At 53.8% G+C, this 19,933-nt stretch overlaps 1 protein-coding gene and 1 long non-coding RNA gene across 8 annotated transcripts; one reads left to right on the forward strand and one right to left on the reverse strand.

Moving 5' to 3' along the window:
- Positions 1-3,846: 3,846 nt before the first annotated feature.
- Positions 3,847-7,722, forward strand: LOC138847096 (uncharacterized). 2 transcript variants are annotated; one of them, XR_016226187.1, is made up of 2 exons: positions 3,847-4,050; positions 7,213-7,722. It is a non-coding gene; the product is annotated as an uncharacterized LOC138847096 (long non-coding RNA). The 2 variants fall into 2 exon arrangements; XR_011384696.2 differs by lacking the exon at positions 3,847-4,050 and adding an exon at positions 6,195-6,341.
- A 3,145-nt stretch (positions 7,723-10,867) lies between these two features.
- Positions 10,868-19,348, reverse strand: COQ7 (coenzyme Q7, hydroxylase). Of its 6 annotated transcripts, none has more exons than XM_002711772.6 (6): positions 19,169-19,342; positions 15,602-15,780; positions 13,935-14,049; positions 13,098-13,237; positions 11,493-11,561; positions 10,868-11,090 (listed from the first exon to the last, which is right to left on the reverse strand). In XM_002711772.6, exons 1-6 carry the CDS (start codon positions 19,239-19,241, stop codon positions 11,013-11,015), a joined length of 654 nt encoding a protein of 217 aa, XP_002711818.4. In that variant the 5' UTR covers positions 19,242-19,342; the 3' UTR covers positions 10,868-11,012. The 6 variants fall into 6 exon arrangements, with proteins under 6 accessions (XP_002711818.4, XP_089177768.1, XP_089177766.1 ...); XM_089321642.1 differs by having other exon boundaries at positions 18,939-19,220; XM_089321640.1 differs by lacking the exon at positions 19,169-19,342 and adding an exon at positions 15,961-16,161.
- Between the last annotated feature and the right edge of the window lie 585 nt (positions 19,349-19,933).

The following is a 19,933-nucleotide window of genomic DNA, read 5'->3' on the forward strand; positions in this document are numbered from 1 at the left end:
CCAGGACTCGAACCGGTGCCCATATGGGATGCTGGCGCTTTAGACCAGGGTGTTAACCCACTGCACCACAGCGCCGGCCCCAAGCCTGCCTGATTTTGAACCACAGACCAAAACCATGAACCAGCGTGACCAGCCTGAGCCTCCTTCCTCCCCAAGCAGCTCTCTCGGTGTTGGCTGTAGCGACAGCACGGTGCGTCGTATTTACATATACGTCTCCTCCAGGTACCTCAGATGTTTTCATGGTCTCCCTGACTCATGAATGAAGTCATCACAAAGTCTTATGCCTCTAGGAGAGGGCCAAGGGGCCGGCACTGTGGCACAGCGGGTTAAGCTGCCATCCGCGGCGCCAGCATCCCACTTCGGACCCAGCTCCCTGCTCATGGCCTGGGAATGCAGTGGAAGATGGCCCAAGTGCTTGGGGCCCTGCACCCGTGTGGGAGATGGGGAAGAAGCTCCTGGATCCTGGCTTCGAATCAGCTCAGCTCCAGCCATTGTGGCCATTTGGGGAGTGAACCAGCAGATGGATGACATCTCCTCTCTCTCTCTGCAACTCTGCCTTTCAAATAAATCATATTTTAAAAAATCAAATAAACAAATAAAAGGGAGGCAGGATGGTGATTTCAGTGGGTCAGTGAGGATCCTTCAGAGGCCTCGCACCTGACCAGGGAAATGGATTTGAAAGCCATCTGAGGTGGTCTGAAGATGAAATCTGGCTAGTGCCAAGGCTCAATAGGCTAATCCTCTGCCTGCGGCGCCGGCACACTGGGTTCTAGTCCCGGTCAGGGCACTGGATTCTGTCCCGGTTGCCCCTCTTCCAGGCCAGCTCTCTGCTGTGGCCAGGGAGGGCAGTGGAGGATGGCCCAAGTGCTTGGGCCCTGCACCCCATGGGAGACCAGGACAAGTACCTGGCTCCTGCCATCAGATCAGGGCAGTGCGCCGGCCGTGGCGGCCATTGGAGGGTGAACCAACGGCAAAAGGAAGACCTTTCTCTCTGTCTCTCTCTCTCACTGTCCACTCTGCCTGTCAAAAAAAAAAAAAAAAAAAAAAAAAAAAAAAAAAAAAAAGACGAAATCTGTGTTGAGGATGAGACTGAAGGAAGAGTCAAGGATATGGGCCTCTTGTTCAGGTCCCCAGGGGCTGGGTCTCTGTCTGGTCCAAGACACATACTAAATAAATGTTGTGAATGAAAAAAAAAATCTTCCTAAAATAATGAGTTAAAAAAAACAACAACAAAAAAACTTCCTGTCCAAACCAGTCACTTCCTGTGACTTCTTTATTTCTGCTCCCCCAATTTGGACATTTTCCTAAGCATTCAGTCTGAACTCACCACTGACTCATCCTTCCTCGGCCCTTGTATTAGTCAGTGTTCTCCGGAGAACAGAGTCAGGAGAAGATGATAGACAGACAGACAGACAGACAGGTATGAATGTACGGATGGCTGTAGGCGTGCAGGACTTCCCTCTCACTCGGTCTTTTTGTGCTATTCAGGCCTTCAACTGAGCAAGTCCCACCCACATGAAGGAGAGCAGTTTGCTTTTCCCGGTCTGTTAAATGTTTTTGTTTGTTTTGTTTTGTTTTACAGGCAGAGTGGACAGTGAGAGAGAGACAGAGAGAAAGGTCTTCCTTTGCCGTTGGTTCACCCTCCAATGGCCGCCGCAGCCGGCGCGCTGGGGCCGGCGCACCGCGCTGATCCGATGGCAGGAGCCAGGTGCTTCTCCTGGTCTCCCATGGGGTGCAGGGCCCAAGCACTTGGGCCATCCTCCACCGCCTTCCCTGGCCACAGCAGAGAGCTGGCCTGGAAGAGAGGCAACCGGGACAGAATCCGGCACCCGGACCAGGACTAGAACCCGGTGTGCCGGCGCCGCAAGGCGGAGGATTAGCCTAGTGAGCCGCGGCGCCGGCAAGTCTGTTAAATGTTAAACTCATCCAAAAACACAAGCACAGTTGCACTCAGAACAATGTCTGCGGGGCCAGCACCATGGCGTAGTGGGCTAAGCCTCTGCCTGCATCACCAGCATCCCGTATCAGTGCTGGTTCGTGTCCCTCTTCTGATCCAGCTCTCTGCTGTGGCCTGGGAAAGCAGCAGAAGATGGCCCAAGTCCTTGGGCCCCTGCACCCATGTGGGAGACCCTGGAGAAGCTCCTGCCTCCTGGCTTTGGATCGGCACAGCTCTGGCCGCTGTGGCCATCTGGGGAGTGGACCAGCGGATGGAAGTCCTCTCTCTCTCTCTGTCTCTCCCTCTGTCTGTCTGTAACTCTGCCTCTCAAATAAATAAATAAAATCTTTAAAAAAAATAAAAAGAAGAAGAATGTTTGGCCACATGTGTGGGGACCCTGTGGCCTACCTAGTCAAATTAACGCGAACAATAACTGTCATAGGTCCTTTACAATTAGTTCACATGTTCTGCACTTCTGAAAAGCTGCTTTTTATAGAGTCAGCACCCAGGAAGGAAAGAGACGCACAGTCAAAAGGGAGGAACTGGGGGAGGGGAAAGCAAGGGGGTGGTAATATGGTTAAGATGCCCATTTCCCAAATCGGAGTCCCTGGGTTCAAGTCCTAGCTCTGCTTCTGATCCAAGTTTCCACTAATGCACACCTTGGGAAGCAGCAGTCATGGCTCAAGTGCTTGGTCCCTGCCACCCATGTGGGAGACCCAGATTGAGTTCCAGGCTCCTGGCTGTGGCCTGGCCCAGTCCTGGCTGTTGTTGGCATTTAGAGAGTGAACCAGCAGATCTTCCAATCTCTCCCTCTCTCTCTGACTTTCAAATAAATAAATTTTAAAAAGAATAATAAATAATTTTAAAAGAGGACTAATGGAAGGAAATTTTACAAGGGGGCTATGAGGAAGGCGAGGGCAGGATGAAGGCAACGAAGACCAAGGGATGGTGATGTCCCTAAGCACCTGCCACAGCAAGAAGCCGCTGCGGCCTCTGGCCTAAGGGGACAAGCTGAGAGGAGGCACCAGGCAGTGACTGCAGCACTTGACCCACCAACTTTAAACGGAAGTTCTGTGAGATACAACGCGTGTGCCACACAACCCTCCGATTGAAGGTGCACAGCTCGGTGGGGTTTGGCGCACTCAGAGCAGTGCACACCTAACCGCAGCCGATTTCAGCACCTCTCTCCCACCAGAAAGAAACCCTGCTCCTGTGGCCAGCAGCCCCACCCCAAGCCCTCCTGTCCGCCAGCCCCAGGCGATGGCTAACGCACTCTCTGCCTCCTGCCGATTTTCCTGTAGATCCACTAGACCACGTGGTCCTTTGTGAGCGGCTCCTTGGCTTGTGTTGCGTGTTGTTCTCAGGTCTGCCAGGCCTCTAAGGAGGAGACTCAGACACAAAGGGGCTGGGCAACAAACACCTGGCACGTGGCAGGGGCGGGCTGGCCACCAGGTGGGGTGGAGCTCTCCCGCAGGTCTCCATCGCCCGCCCAGGGACAGCTACTCACATCACCCTGGAATGGAAGACAGGAACCCAGCAGAGGAAAAAAAAAAAAAAAAAAAAAGAATGCTAAGAACTGGAGGCTCCAGCAACCTGGGCCTTCTCTGCAGGGGCCTCTACTCCCTTCCCTGGCGTGGGTGAGTGGGGGCCGCTCCCCCTGCTGCAGGAGTAGCTGTGACCAGGCCTGGCTTTGACAGCGAGGCCATCTCCCAGGCCAACAGGGCATGGGTGGAGTCAGGACTGGAACCCAGTGGAGGACATGAGCCTGGGGGCAGGGCGGGGGCGGGGCCTGTGAGGTGCATTCTGGGAAAGCGACTTTTTTTCATGTTTTTTTTGCAGAAGCTGGAGGAGAATACTCTCATCTTGTTTTTGCAGGGGTTGTACGAGGTCGTGGGTCGTACAGGGAAGTCCTTTGGCCATTTTGCTGCCAGGCAGGAGGCGGAGGGCCACTGGTAACAAGGATGAGGCTTATTATTTACACTATGGCAAGCAAAGAAAAGAGAGAGAGAGAGACCGAGTGTTTGGCTTGAGCTCCTGGATCAAACCCTACCTGAAGAAAGAGATCTCTGGATTCTTCATTTAGCCAAGCTAATGACTTCGCACAAGAACCAAAGGTGAGATGATTTGCGTCACTAGGAAATGATATTCAGAGCGTGAATGTCCTATGCTAGATTCTTTTTTTTCTTTTCTTTTTTTCTTTTTTTTTTTTTTTTTTGACAGGCAGAGTGGATAGTGAGAGAGAGAGAGACAGAGAGAAAGGTCTTCCTTTGCCGTTGGTTCACCCTCCAATGGCCGCCGCGGCTGGCGCGCTGCAACCGGCGCACCGCGCCGATCCGATGGCAGGAGCCAGGTACTTATCCTGGTCTCCTACGGGGTGCAGGGCCCAAGCACTTGGGCCATCCTCCACTGCACTCCCAGGCCACAGCAGAGAGCTGGCCTGGAAGAGGGGCAACCAGGACAGAATCCGGTGCCCTGACCGGGACTAGAACCTGGTGTGCCGGCGCCGTTAGGCGGAGGATTAGCCTAGTGAGCCGCGGCAACGGCCTATGCTAGATTCTTTCGCCACATGGAACTCAAGACTACGTACGCTGTGCCTTCATGGCAAATGAATGACATGGATAATTATCCTTTTGACGCCCCTGTGGTCTTGTTTAAAAACACACAGCATCCTCAAACAAGCATGACAGTTGATGTCTCCACGCAGGTCTGTATTGCAAGAAAGCCTCTTGGAGACGAGGCATGGAAACAGCACACGAAGGACGCCTCCCCCCAGCAGGACGGGGACCATGGCGCTTTGCCAGTTTCCACTTGCTGAAGACGGTGTGGTCCCGTGTTTCCAGCTGTCATGGCGCTGACTGGGCTGGCAGGTCACATCGTATCAGAACACTTCGGGGAAAAAATGGGACAGTATGGAAATCTTGAACCAGCCCGGGAAAGTAGGCTATGAGGTAGAGAAAACACACCCACAAGGGCGGAGTTATGAGAAAGGCATCCGTGGGCTTGGACCATTGCTTCTCAACTCAGGTTCCTGTGTGGGCTTTTGTATTTTTTTTTAGAAGTTATTTATTTATTTGAAAGGCAGAGAAGAGAGACAAATAGAGAGACAGACAGAGCTATCTCCCATCCACTGGTTGACTCCCCAAATGCTTGCAGCAAGCGGGGCTGGGCCAGGCAGAAGCCAGGAGCTTCTTCAGGGTCTCTCACATGGGTGCAGGGGCCCAAGCACTAGGTTCACCTTCTACTGCTTTTCCAGGCACATTGGCAGGGAGCTGGACTGGAAGTGGAGCAGCCGGGACTCCAACTGGTGTCCATATGAGATGCCAACATCATGGGCTCATGTTCACGGGCTAAGCCACAGCTGCATGTGCGCGGGCATGCACACACACACACACACACACACACCACTTAGTTTTTAAACCACATTCGTCCCTAATGTGCTGGGAAAGCAGCAGACGATGGCCCAAACACTTGGGCCCCTGTCACCGGCGTGACAGCCTGGATGGAGTTCCAGGCTCCTGGCTTCAGCCTGGCCCAGCCTTGGCTGTTGTGGCCATTTGGATAATGAACCAGCAGGTGGAAGCTTGGAATCTCTCTCTACCCCCATCACTCAGTCTTTCAAATAAATAAAATAAATCCTAAAACCATGTTTTAGCTTAGTTTAATGTATCAATCGTCCGCGGAGGGCGGGCTAAGCCCTGGCTACTTGGAGATAGGCGTGACTTTGAGAAGCCCGTCAGGAAGACAGGTAACCGTGCAAGTCAGAACGCGAGAGCGAGGCAAGACGCCAAGCAGAGGAGAGGAGAGCCGAGCGGGGGAATCGCAGGGGCAGAGCCGTCGCCAGCCAGGCTGAGCCGGTGCGTGCGGAAAAGGTGCCGCTTGGGCGCATCCGCCCAGACCCATCAACGGTAGCCTTGGTGCTGCGCCCTGGCGGTAGCCGGCTGCTGGGAGTGGGGACGCCACGGAGCGCCTCCCTTTGCTGAAAACCCAGATGTTTCTCCCCGGGTCAAGGGCTCCCAAGTCCAGCGGGCTGCGCAGACGGGGACGCAGCGCACGTGGCTAGGGGCGCCGGCGACGCGGCGATCCGCGCGCGGGAGGGCTGTGGCCGGGCTGGCTGGCGCGTCGCCGCCCCTCCCCAGCTCCCAGGCCGGGTCCCGCGCCGCGCTGGAAACGCCCGGCCCAGCTCGCTGCGCGCGGGCGCCCTCTGGGGACCCGAGCCCGCCGGGAGGGGTCTCGTCAGGCCGTTCCCTGCGGAGCCACGGGAAGGGGGCGAGTCCCGGAGGCACAGCAGGCGTCCTTTCAACCTCTGAACATTCAGCGGGGACGTGCTGTGCGCCCCGGGACGTTCCTGGGGAGCCCACGTAGCCAGAAACCAGCGCCATTGAGACCGAGACTCCGTTTCGAACAGGTTCTTTTGTTTCCCCCGAGTTGGGAAAGACCACGCGGATCAAGGGATCTTAAGGGGACGCTGCGCCTCGCATGGGCAACTCCTGCCCGGTGGGGGTCTCCCCTGCAATCCCACAGAAATTTCCGTTGAGAAAGATTGCCGAAGCATTAATGCGTGCGGGGCTTCAAAGCCTGTACTAACGGTAACCCAGGTGTGCACTTAGGGGAGGAGGTAAGAGGCAGAGGGTCTAGCAGCCAGGCTACCTGGGCTGGGCTCAGCCATCAGCCATCTCCTCGTGGCGGGGGGGTGTTGGGAGAATCAGTGAGAGAAGTCGCTTAGGAGAGCACCAGTGGGGTAGCAGGTCCACTAGTGTCTGCCGATGTGGTGGCCCGTGTTCCACCTCAGAGGACCCGGGTTCAGTTCCCAGCCCAGGCTCCAGACTCCAGCCCCCGGCTAAGGCAGAGCCTGGGAGGCAGTCAAGCGCTTGGGTTCCTGCTGCCCTCAGGGGACACCTGGATGGAATGACCTGGTCCCAGCTTTGGCTCAGGCCCACCCCCAGCCATTGTGTGCCTGTGGAGAGTGAACCAGCAGACCAGAGTGCCTGCTCTCTCTCTTCCTCTCCTATAAATTAATTTTTAAAACGAACTGGAAAGGGGAAGACGGACTGTCTTGTGTGGCAGGTTGCCACTGGCTAGGCACACAGTAAGGAAAAGCAGTCGCAGAGGTGGTAGTTAATCCAGAAGCAGCCTCCAGGGAGGCTATGGGTCACTGTAAATGCAAGGTAGCGCTGCTGCAGTATCTCACCAGGCACATGCATGCATTATTTATTACCAAAAAAAGTTTGCATTTTTAAACAACAGAGCAATTTAACCTTGTGTTTCACCCAACACAGATTTCCTGAGTGTCGGGTCCTGTGCTGAGTTCTGAGGACACGGATGTGAGCAAGCTGGCTTCTGCCCTCCAGGAGTTTGTGGCCTCAGACTGATGTGGTTCGAGATCACCTGCGTGCTGTGTGCTGGACACCTATCGCTGCACACTAGTTGAAACACTCAGGGGCTGGCGCTGTGGCAGAACCTTAACTGGTTAAGTCCCGGCCTGCAGCGCCAGCATCCCACATGGGGACCGGTTCAAGTTCTGGATGCTCCACTTGCGATCCAGCCACCTGCTAGTGTTCCTGGGAAAGCAGTTGAAGATGGCCCAAGTGCTTAGGCCCCTGCACCCATGTAGGAGACCAGGAAGAAGCTCCTGGCTCCTGGCTTCAGATCAGCCCAGCTCCGGCCATTGTGGCCATTTGGGGAGTGAACCAGTGGGAGGGGGATCTCTCTCTCTCTCTCTCTGTCCCTTTCTCTTGCTCTGTAATTCTGCCTTTCAAATAAATACATCTTTAAAAGAAAAAAAAAAAGACATTTCTTATCCAGTGGTTGCCAAGGGGTGGGACTTCAGAAATGACACCAGTAGGAGATTCCGGAGTAGGGTCTCTCCCGAGGTTGCCGTCATCTGCAGGCTTCCCCTCTGAGACGGCGCCCTCACATGGCAGTGGGCAGGAGGCCTCAGCTCCGACCTTGTGAGCCTCTCTGAGGATTACTTGGACATTTTCACCGCATGACAGCTGGCCTCCCCGAGTGACCTTAGAAGGAAAAGTGGATGCTGCATCGTCTTTTACGGCTTGGATGTGATTTGTCCTTGCAAAGGTCCATGTGCTAGAAGCTTGGTCCTTGGTGATGATGTTCAGAGGTGGTGGAACCTTTTGTTCTTAAGCTTTGTTTTTATTTATTTGAAAGGCATTGAGAGAGAGAGAGAGAGAATCTTCCAACGCTGATTCACTCTACAAATGGCTACAATGACCAGGACTGGGCCAGGCCAAAGCCAGGAGCCCGGGATTCCATCCAGGTCTCCCACATGGTGGCAGGGCCCAAGCACTTGGGCCATGTTCTGTTGCCTTCCCAGGCACTTTAGTAGGGAGCTGGATAGGAAGCAGAGTGCCCACGACTCCAACCAGTGCTCCAATATGGGATGCTGGTATGGCAAGTGGTGGCTTAACCTGCTGCACCGCAAGCCAGCCCCAAGGTGGTGAACCTGTAAGAGTTGGGGCCTGCTGGGAGGTGATGGGGTCATGACTGCCCTTGTGAATGGGCTAAGGCAGGTCTCTCAGGAGTGGGTTAGTTCCCACCTTGAGAGCAGGTGGCTCCTCCTGGGCCTCTTGAGTTTTCCCGCACACCCTCCCACCACGCAGTCCTGGCGCGTGATGCCAGCTGCTGCTGTGACACAGCCAGGGAGCCCTTGCAAGATGCTATTGCCACGCTGGTTAGACTGCCCAGCCACAAGAAGCAGGACCCAAACCCCGTTTCTTTACAAAGCACTTAGTCTTGGGTATTCTGCCATGAGCAGCAAGTACAGCCTAGGTTCAGGGCACGGGAAGAGAAGCTCCACCAAACAGAGGCAGCTCAAGGAATTTGTGGGCCAACATTGCAATGCAGATTCTGGATGAGCAGGTCTCGGGAGGAGCCCCAAATCCTGCATTTCTAACATGCACCCAGAGGATACCATGTTGCTGGCCCCTGTTTCACCCTTTTAGTGAGGGAATCAAAGACAGGCAGAGACCTCCAGCTCAGACCGTGTCTTTGGAATGACACTGCCTGCAACAGTAACATCCTTTGTTGTGCTGGCCTCATCTTTGGATGGTGTCCAATTTTAAAATCACATTTCCCGTGAAAGGTCAGAACAGTAAAATGAGGGGAAGACAAGATTACCTTGTTCATACACGAGGACAAGCTGTAATGGAATTAAAAACAATCAAAGGGGAATTCGGAGAATCTCTCTGGCCTTGTTCTGGGAGCTGTCAGAAGCACAAAACATCAGCCATCCACTCTGAAGGGGAGGCTGAGCAAACAGCAGCAAATCCGGGCTTTTAACAAGGGCTGTGCAAGTGTTCCTGTGCCTGGGACGCCCGGCTGCAAAGCTCGGATCAGCTGTGAGGCAGCAGGCAGGACAGAGCACCAGCTCAGAAAGCGGGGCTTCTACAGGCTCTGCTGGTTGACGGGCAGTAAAATAGACAAAAGCTGCTTTCTGGGGCCATGGCCGTGGCACAGTGGGTTAAGCCACTGCCTGCGACACCAGCATCCCACATGGGCGCTGGTTCGAGTCTCAGCTTCTCCACTTCTGATCCAGCTCCACAGCCCAAGTACTTGGGTCCTGCCACCCATGTCGGGGACCCGGATGGAGTTCCAGGCTCCTGGCTTCTGCTTGGCCCAGCTCCTGCCACTGTAATCATTTAGGGAGTATCTCGCTCTCTCTCTGTAACCCTTTCAAATAAATTAATCTTTTAAAAAGTTTTCCCATTTAACAGCTTGGACTCAAACATGCTTTCAAATACAACATACAACCATATAGTCTACATTTTTATTACTATGGTTCATATACCATAGAACACAGTTTTAAAGAATTTTTTTTAATTCTAATTTTCATCTTATTTGCAAGAGACACACAGATTTCCTATCCTTCAGCTCATTCCCCAAATGCTCACAACAGCCAGGGCTGCACCACAAGCCTGGGACTCAACTCAGGCGTCTTCCATGGAGAGCAGGGACCCAAGTACGTGAGCCACCACACGCTGCCTCCTGGGTGTGCATTGGCAGGAAGCTGGAACCACAGTGGAGCCAGGACTCCAACCAGGCACTCTGAAGTGGGATGTGGGCATCCTAAGGGGGGTCTTAAGCACTGCCAAATGCCCACCCCCAAACTCTCCATCTTAGAGTGTCCAGTTCAGTGGGCTTAACATATTCACAAGGTACACAACAGTCACGCTAATTCCAGAATTTCCATCACTCAAGCATCCGGCAGCAACCTAAAGTGCTGTGCCTGCCCCTGGGCATCCAGCCTGCTCCTGAGGACCCTATCCCCACCCATCACCTTGGGGGACAAGGATTTTCACATGACGTAGGGAGGTCACATCCAAACCACAGCACCCTCCCACCCACGGTTCAAGACAAACAGTGACCCTTAGGGCTTGCGTAGGACTTGTCTCCCCAGAACTGCAAGCCTCTGACACTCTGCTGTCTTCCTGTCAGTGGTCAGTGGATTAGGGTGGAGCCTTGGTCTAATCACGGCGTCTGATAGGTGGGTCAGGGGTGGTCTTCAGGCCACCGGGGGTGTGTCCTCCTGTGAAAGGGTGGATCACTGAAGTTCTGGTTCTGCCTCACTGTTCCTCCACACCTGCCGTGAGGAGCTCCCCGCAGACACTGGACGATGGGACCGCCCAGCCCTGAACTGCAGCCTGCAAACTGGATGGGGACAAGCCTTTCCCTCCCAATGAGCTCCTCTTGGGTGTTTTGGTTAAAGTAACAAAACGTGATCTGATACAGTGACCATGTACTGATGGACTTCCTATTCGTGCTTGGTCAGTCTTAAACCCCTCCTAGTTTTAAATTTCTTTTCGTTTTCAGTAAACTCAAGTTTGACTGCTGGAGGAGAAATCGGGAGAGCACACAACCAGTAGCTTCACCTGCTGTACTGGAACAGCGCAGGGAACTGTCAGCCTCACAGCGAGAGCAAAAGCAACACCGAACTCTTTATTAATGCAAAAACAGGACAGAAACAACAGAATTAACAATGAGGACTGTACAGCTCCTTCTCCGTCCAAGCCACTGGCGAAATGGCTGTCCCGCCTCCCCGAGCTGGCTACGGGGACACAGCTCAGAGTCTCTCTGACAAAGAGATGGCCACGCTGCAGCCGGCTTGGATGATGCTCTTCAGGACGGTGTACGCCGGGGCCTGCGGCACAGCAAGAGATGAAAGAAAGGCATCACGTGCTTGTCTTGTACTCGGACGACCCAGGGCTAGTGGGGCAGGGCTTGGGGTTCTCTGGGTAACAGACTCGAGAAACACTTTAATTTGGGGGCAGATACAGCTGTGCCAGGGCCTAGTTGTGTGCCAGGGAAAGGGAGAGAGGCCTCTGCTCCGGCCCAAACCCTGGAATCAGCTGGTGTCTCACAGCGGAGGAGAAAGGTGCCCTGGGCCCAGAGGATACACGGCCCTCCCGGGAGCAGTGGGGCTGCCTGTCTGTCACAGCGACCTGGCCCCTTTCTTCCCGCGGGCTGCCATGTTAAGGTTTACTTTCCTGGGACCAGAAACCTTTGCCCTTAACCTGCAAGCACAAGGAAAGGCAGGCCCTACCCGCTCTGCGTCGTGCTCAAGGCCGAGGTCGTGGTGCTCAAGCTCTTCGTCCCGGAACTTCCGTATCACCTGGTCAAACAGAAGGCAGGCGGCGCAGCTCGCACCCGACTCACCTGCTCATCGGTCTCACGGAGAGGCCGAGGCCCCAGGTTAGCCCAAGACAGCCGCAGGCAAACGCTGCCTGCTAAGGGCTGCTCACACAGGCTCCACTGCAACCACTCGGTTCTGCCCTGGTGGTGGGGAGGGAGGCAGCCTAGACACGCAAACAAGTGGGTGTGGCTGTTAAATCTTGATTTATAGAGACAGGTGGTCCGATGCAGGCCAGTTTGCCAACCTCTGATCTGTTAAAAGACTAAAGAGGGCCCAGTGCTGTGGCGTAGCAGGTTAAGCTGCCGCCTGAGACAATGGCATCCATATGAGCACAGGTTCAAGTCCCAGCTGCTCCTCTTCCAATCCAGCTCTCTGCTAATAGGCCTGGGCAAAGCAGCAGAAGATGGCTCAAGTGCTTGGGCCCCTGCACCCACGTGGGAGACCCAGAAGAAGCTCCTGACTCCTGGCTTCAGCCTAGTCCAGCCCTGGCCGTGGCAGCTATCTGGGGAGTAAACCAGGAGACAGAAGCTCATCTGTGTCTCTCTCCCCTCTCTGTAACTCCTTCAAATAAATAAATCTTAAAAAAAAAAAAAAAAAAAAGACTAAAGAGCAGGGCATTTAGCCAGCAGTTAGAACCTCAGTTAAGATTCCATCTTTTTTTTTTTTTTTTTTAAAGATTTATTTATTTGAAAGTCAGAGTTACAGAAAGAAGGAGAGGCAGAGAGAGAGAGGGAGAGACAAGAGAGGTCTTTTATCTGATGGTTCACTCCCCAATTAGCTGCAACAGCTGGAGCTGCGCCAATCCGAAGCCAGAAGCCAGGAGCTTCTTCCTGGTCTCTCATGTGGGTGCAGGGGCCCAAGGACTTGGGCCATCTTCCACTGCTTTCCCAGGCCACAGCAGAGAGCTGGATCGGAAGTGGAGCACTTGGGTCTCGAACCGGCGTCCATATGGGATGCCGGCGCTTCAGGCCAGGGTGTTAACCCGCTGCGCCACAGCGCCGGCCCCAGGATTCCATCTTAAATAAATCCCATGCTTGGCTCCTGCTCCTGCCTCCAGCTTCCTGCCAGTGCAGCTCCTGGGAGGCAGCAGTGAGGGCTCAAGTAACGGGGCTCCTGACACCCACCCGGGAGACCTGGCTGGAGTTCCTGGCTCCCAGCTTTGGCCCCTGCCCAGCCGTGGTCACTGTGAGCATTTGGCAGGGAACCAGGGGACAGGAACTCACTCTGTCCCCGTGTTTCTTTCAAATAAGTAAGTAAACAGTTCCCTTATTTGCTGTGAAAAATCATCTGTGGCTATCCATTCATTCACGTAAGGGCGTCGCACTCACAGCATTGTACCAGTGATATGGAGTGCAGGGGTGGACACAGGCAGGCCTCGGGGCAGGCGACAGTGGCTCGAGTCCTGGCTCCACGCTCGCTGTGTGACCAGGGCAGACAGCTTTCCTTCTCTGTGCCTCCATGTGCTCCGGGGCGCTGCCCCAGACCCCCACGCCCTTCCCGAGGACCATCAAGTACCTGCAGCAGCTCCCCGTATTTCGCAGGGTCCTCCTCCACCAGCGTCCTGATCTGGTTGTTGTAGTGGTGAGCTATGGATTCCTCCACCGCCACCGTGCAGGCCATGGCGCCCTCCTTCCCCAGCAGGGCGGTTCCGGCCCCTGAAACAGCCACAGCCAGAGCGGTCAGGGATGGGGCGGCCACCGCGGGAAAGGGAGCCGGTCTGAGGCCGGGCTGCTCGCCCTCGGGGCCGCTGACATCTGGGGCTGCACGGATCTTTGCTGAGGAGGCTGTGCTGGGCACCGCAGGACATCCTACAGCGTCCCCGACCTCTGCCCCTCACTGTCAGCAGCACCTCTGAGAGGATCTGTGGATACTGCCACGTGTCCTCTGGGGGACAGACTCGCCCCAGGCTTAGCCCCACTGCTCGAGGACCCCAGGGTAACGCCACACAGTGAGAGAGCTCTTCTCTGCACAGCGCCCGTCCTACCTCCTGACTGTGGCCAAGAGACGGGCTGCGTTCGGGGGTGACTTGGACCTGCCACACCATGCGTTCGTTTCCCTTTTTTAGAGTGTGCAGCTCTGGCTACTGCTGAATTATGCCAGCTCTGTTGCACTGATTTTTTTTTATTGTACTTTCTGTGTATGAAAGGATTGACTTTTAGATTACATCTTAAATAAATTAAAAAAAAAAAAAAAAAAAAAAAACCTCAGTCAATTTACCTTTGGGAGGACACTAAGTAAAATTTAAAAACATTGTCAGAGGACCCGGCAGGAACTGCAGATGTGGTACTGGCAGATTGAGTCACCCTGCGCCCCTAAGCTCACCCAGGCTCTGCTGGACACACGCATACGTACCCAGCGCAAACCCCACCACATTCCAAAAGGGCAGCAGGACTGTCGGCCGCACCCTGAACGCAACCATCAGCTCGTTAAACTTTTTCAAATGGTCCTTTTCTTGATCCCACATTTTCTGTAAAGGGACACAGAGACAGAGACTTGTGAGCATCTCATGGAGGTCTCCTGCCACACCGCAAGGACACCCCAAGGCCCGTCGTGTGGCAGACAGGAAGCAAAAGGCAAATGGAGAAAATGATAGCTGCTATTAAAAAAAAAAAAATGGGCAGAGGACCATAGACCCGGGGGCGGCGGGGGGGCGGGGGGAGACAGAGAGATCTTCTGTCCACTGGTTCACTCCCCAAACACCCTCAACAGCTAGGTCTGGCCCAAGCTGAAGTCAGGAGCCAGGGACTCTATCTGGGTTTCTAGGTTTCCCACATGGCTGGCAGGGGCCCGGGCACCTGGGCATCTTCTGCTGCCTTCCCAGGCTCATTAGCAGGAAACTGGATCAGAAGTGGAGCAGCCGGGACTCGAACCAGCGGACTGATAAGGTCTGTCAGCGTTGCAAGCAGCAGTTTAAAATGCCGCGTCACAGTGCTGGCGCCGAGACTGCTGTCTTTCCCCTCCCCATCAAAGCGCCCATGAAGACACGTGGGCGCCTGGTGCTTGGGACGCCCACATCCCGTAAGAGAGTGCCTGGGTTCAAGTCTCTGTCTGCTCTCCCTGCATTTCAAATAATTTTAAAAAACCACACACATGAAGTAAAGCACAAGACTAACAGGAATCCCTGAGACTGAGAAGGGAGCATCAACAAACCAAGAGAGTCTATTGTCTCAATGCCAGACAGGAACGCCACCGGCCAGGACTCCAGCCAAAGTCCCTCAGGCCTACCAGGTGCCCATTAAATGACCAGGAGAAATGAGACGCTTAACCTGGTTCAACATTGGGAGGCAGAGTATCACTAGCTGCTGCGTACTTTCTCTCCAGCATGTTATCGCTTACACAGAAGGAAAAGGGGAGAGCGACAGCAACAGCTAACACCTAGACAGCACTTCCTAAATGCCAGGAGCTGACCACAGCTCATCCAGTCCACACAGCAGCTACAGTCACCCCTACACAGATGCACAGAGTGAGGCAGAGAGGATAAGCCACTCGCTCAAGGACTCGGGCAGGCAAGCTAATTTGCACGAATGTGTCTGCACCCACCCGAACCCAATGAGACAGGTATTAGGCAATATGGAAACGAAGGCCCGCAGAGGCCCTGTGACCTCAAAGTCACACAGGCAAGAGGAGGGAGAGAGCAGGATGTGAGCCCAGGTGCCTGTGACCACGAAGTGGGCCACTGCCCGCGGGTACACAGCCTGTCCTCTGGCACTCCACCGGGCAGGACCACAAGCTCTCAGCACACTGTGCTTCCATCTAATGAAGTGATTCTCAACCCTTGTTTCATTATAGCCTGCCCTGCCCTGCCATTTTAGTACCACTGATACACTGTGCACCTGCTTCTCTACCGTAAGCCTTCTGTGTTTACACTGAAACACAACACGCTTTTTGTTCCCCCTCTCTCCCCAAAACCAATTCCTGCTCTTTCAAAGACATCTTCCCTTGGGAGCACACGGCCTCCCGTGATTGGTTCCTTGAAGGCCCTCAGATGCACCTGCTGAGAGAGCCAAAGCGGCACCCACCTGAATGACTGGCCCGACGCTTGTCCGACCCAGCACGGCCATCTGCCCCGCGTAGATGCGGTTCGCTCCGTACTCCCCGGCATGATCCACTCGGATTATTCGATCCACAGCCGCCCGACTGATACCGTCTAAGGTCGTTCCTGAACTGCGAAATCTCACCCCGATTCTTCTCCCACAAGCTGCAAGGCAAGCGTTTACCACTCTCAGTGAAGGCGAGGGGTTTCCTTTCAGAGGTAGGAGAACGGGGCGCCGGAGAACGAGCCCCTAAAAGAGCTCGCACGGCGGGGCCAGGTGGGGCCCTCGGTATATTCTGTTCACACCGCAGCGTGCAAACATCCAACTTTTACCAAAACACCCACATTTCGGCTGCACATTGGGCCTCTGCAGATCTGGAAACGCCGCCCCAGGCAGTGAATGTGGCGGATGCTTCTGGACAGGTGAGGCTCTCCCTCCAGCTGCCCACCCGTCCTGGCCACTCTCCCCAACCCAGGCTGCACAGCCTTCAGAAAGAGGACCTCTGGGAAGGGGCCCCCACATTGATTTTTTAAAAGATTTATTTATTTTACTTGAAAGTCAGAGTTACACAGAGAAAGAAGGAGAGGCAGAGAGAGAGAGAGGTGTCTTCCATCCACTGGTTCACTCCCCAACTGGCCACAACAGCCGGAGCTGGGCCAATCCAAAGCCAGGAGCTTCTTCCAGGTCTCCCACGTGGGTGCAGGGGCCCAAGGACCTGGGCCTTCTTGTACTGCTTTCCCAGGCCACAGCAGAGAGCTGGATTGGAAGTGGAGCAGCTGGGTCTCGAACTGGCGCCTATATGGGATGTCGGCACTGCAGGTAGTGGCTTTATCCACTACGCCACAGCACCAGCTCCACCCCCAGCCCCGCCACTGATATTTTTAAAAAGCTCTCTGCACTGGTCTCCTCTGCAGCCGCAGCTGAGAACCACAACTCTGAATCCTTGTAAAACGCCCACACCTGTAGGCGCTCCTGCCATCACGCCAAGGCTTCACCTCATCAGTGTCCGAAATCCATTCAGCTGCACTCTGCTTGTCCCTCAAATCCAAGTTCCTTGGGAAAGATTAAATTTCATCTTAAAAAAACAAAAACAAAAACTCCAAATCATAATGTTCTGAGCCTTCTATTAGGATACCACAAAAGGCCCCTTGACCAGAGCAGTGTATCGTATGCTTCGGTGTGTAAGGTGTATGCCTTCCACTTTGCAGATGGAAAACCGAGACCAGGAAGTCACCTGGGTTCAGGGCTCCTGGGCTGGGGCTTCCGTGTCTCTTCCGGGTACTTCTCTTCACTCAGGCTAACTTCCACTGCCAGAAGTGTGGGGAAAATGCACTTGGGGGACATGTTTGGTTATTTCATTACAAAAGAGTGAGTGTTTTGGTGAAAAGATGATGGCCTGGATTAAGCCACTCTTGGGACACCCACAGCTCATACCAGAGTTCAAGTCCTGGCTGCTCTGCTTCTGATGCAGTTTCCTGCTGGTGCACCCTGGGAGGCAGCACTGATGGCTCCAGTGCTTGGCCTCTGTCACCCCAGGTGCAGTCCGGGCTCCTGGCCTGCTGCCAGCATTCGGGGAGCGAACCAGGAGATGGAAGATCTTTCAGTCTCTTTCAAGTAGATAAAAGTAAATAATTGTGTTTTTTTAAGATGGTGGGGGTGGTCTTGGTGGGATTTGGAGTGGTTCCACGGTTTAAACCAAGGAGTGTCGCAGGGGGCTCTGCATGCTCACTCGTGCCCCAGCTTTGAGCCACACACACTGGGCTGTTCCCCAGCCCTGTGCTACTCTTGCAGATTCGGGCACTTACTAAATGACCCTGCTGGAGTGCCGGTGGGGGTGTTCCAGTATCACATTTGCCACTTGTCTTTGCAAGGTGTCCTTCTACAGTATGGGATGGGCCACAGAGAGGGCAGGGGCCAGCAGTCAGAAATACATGTCCCGTCTGTAACATCAACCTAGGACAAGCAAAATCGCCATTTCTTACGTACAAAATTGACAATTATCAGAATGTTTCCTTTTTTTTTCTTTTGTTTTTAAATAGCATGATTTAATTTAGTTACTGCTTAATTCTGAATTCTCAGAATGTTTCCTTTTTAAGGGTAAATATATGGAGGGGAAAACCCCACCTCTTTCTGAGTTCTCATAAAAGGAGATGCAGGAGGTAACAAAACTGTATAAATAAAAACGAACGAGTCTTCTTGTTAGGCACACTGGCTCCACAGGACATCAAAATTCTCACACAGTGGTCCTACAAGGTCTGCCTGCCTCGTCACGCACTTTAAAATAAAACTGAGGTCCTGCTAGGAGCTCAGATGTGTCATTTCCTATCTGTGTTTTCCCAAAGTCTGGCCCAATACCAACGGTGGTAACTAGGAGACGTGAAGCGGTATATGGACATGCACTAGATAATACCCACGGTAGGCATGAGCCTAGTGGTTGAGACGTTGGCATCCAGTGTTGGATTCCCGGAGTTCAATACCCAGCTCTGGCTCGACGCCAGCTTCCTGCCAATGCAGACCCTGGGAGGCAGCAGTGTTGGCCCAAGTGGCTGGGTTGGCTCGACATCCTGCCCCATCGTTGTGGGCATCTGGGCAGTGAACCAGAAGAAGGGAGCTGTCTGCCTCTCAAATAAAAATAGAAAATACCCTCATGGTAAGATTTAGTTTCCTTTAAATTATCTTCCAATCGTTTTTTTTTTTTTTTAATTTGACACATAAAAATAGTACATATTTATGGGGTGGCTTCCAACCTTTGATTTCATCAAGGAGAATGTCCGGAGCACCTTCCCAGTGGTTGCTAATTTTGTTTGTTTATTTATTTATTATTTTTGAGTCCAAGCCTGGTATTTAACACAAGGCACCCGGGAAGGGCACAATTCTGTTGCTTCTTGTTTGTCGTGCATTTTTATCATCACGCCTGCACTTGGGTTAGACAATAATGGCCTTCCATTCTGCGTGCGGATTTTGTTCCTACGGACTTAATTTGAACACGGGACATAGTTCCAGGGGAGGCTCGCGTTAGGTACAGGAGGACCCTGTGTAAAAGGCTCGAAGGACCGCGCAGGGGAGTTCACCTTGAGAAACCGACCCCGCGACAGCTCTCAGGCCGGCGGCCTCGCCAGAACACACAGGTGGCCCCCGCGGGTCAGACGCGGGACCCGAGAACCGGCATTTCTAAGCAGCTCGGAGCCGGAGCCGAGGCTGGCGCGGTCTTGCTATGACGCAGCCCAGCAAAGCCCCGAGCGAAGAGGACTCCGGCGACACCCTGGGGACAACGGACTTTCGGTGTCGGCCTCTGTTCCTCAGCCCGCAACGCCAACCACACCTTCAGCGACGCCCCGGCGTCAGAGCGCAGTCGCGTCACTCTCCAACCCTTCAAATGTTACTCGCTTCCCGCCATCGTCGCGGCGTACGACGGGTACCAGCCGCGTCTGACGTCACGCGGTCGGTCGCACATCTGTGACGTCCCCCACCGCGACCTCTCCGACCTAAAAGTCGAGCCCGGGCTCGCAGACCCAGTGTGGGACTACGACGGCACATCCCCCATCTTTTTACCTGAGAGGGGCCGCTGGTTACCCGCGCGCAGCCGCCACAAGGATCGAGCCGCAGCCGCCCCGGCGCAAGTCATCACGGGGACAGCAAAGCTGCCTCTCCGCTGAGCGAAGCGGACCAATCGTGCTTTTGGCGCAGATTGATGACGCACGGCATACGTAGGGAAGGAGTTTCCTTGGCACCGGCGGAAACGCCCTTAGGCCCTTGCTTCCATTCTATTGGTTGGAAACTGCAAATGCGAAGAGTGAATTGGATACGATCCCTATCAATCAAGCAGGATATGGCTGGTAAAGGAGCCCTGTGTTGCCATGGAAGTGAGAAAGCTAAATTGCTCTGTCCAGGATCCCCACGGGGTGGAGATTTCCCCCTTAAGTTCCTGGGAAAGAAGACCATCAGGAAATTATTTATGGAAACAGATTTTTATCTATTTATATCCTGACTGATCTTTAAAATAGTAGAAACCACAGGCTATTTTGTAGATCCCCAGAGAACACGTTATTTTCTGTGTCTGGTTCGCTGTATTGCTGCCAATTGTCATTTACGAAAGGAGAGGGTAGACTGAGCAACACGTATCCTGCCTTTTAAAGTGGTGCTTATGTCTTATTTCCGAAAATAACTTAATGCAGTCTGTTAATCAAGATTCGCTGATATCGCAACAGTCTACCATAAACATTATTTTAGCCAGGAAAAACACTTAAGAAAGGTAGGGCATTCTTGTATTTTATTGGATGGTCCTGTTGCTCTCCTTAAAGAATGAAATAACGTAAC

The sequence above is a fragment of the Oryctolagus cuniculus genome, chromosome 19 (assembly GCF_051225735.1).
Source record: "Oryctolagus cuniculus isolate XC-2025 breed Fujian yellow rabbit chromosome 19, ASM5122573v1, whole genome shotgun sequence".
Lineage (NCBI taxonomy): Eukaryota > Metazoa > Chordata > Mammalia > Lagomorpha > Leporidae > Oryctolagus > Oryctolagus cuniculus.

Coding starts and splice junctions, on each gene's coding strand:
- COQ7 (XM_089321640.1), bottom strand. CDS start 16,138: ATGTGGGGGCCCCTTCCCAGAGGTCCTCTTTCTGAAGGCTGTGCAGCC. Junction 15,781..15,960: donor GCCCAATGTGCAGCCGAAAT/GTGGGTGTTTTG, acceptor CTTGCCTTGCAG/CTTGTGGGAGAAGAATCGGG. Junction 11,091..11,492: donor TTGAGCACGACGCAGAGCGG/GTAGGGCCTGCC, acceptor GCTGTGCCGCAG/GCCCCGGCGTACACCGTCCT.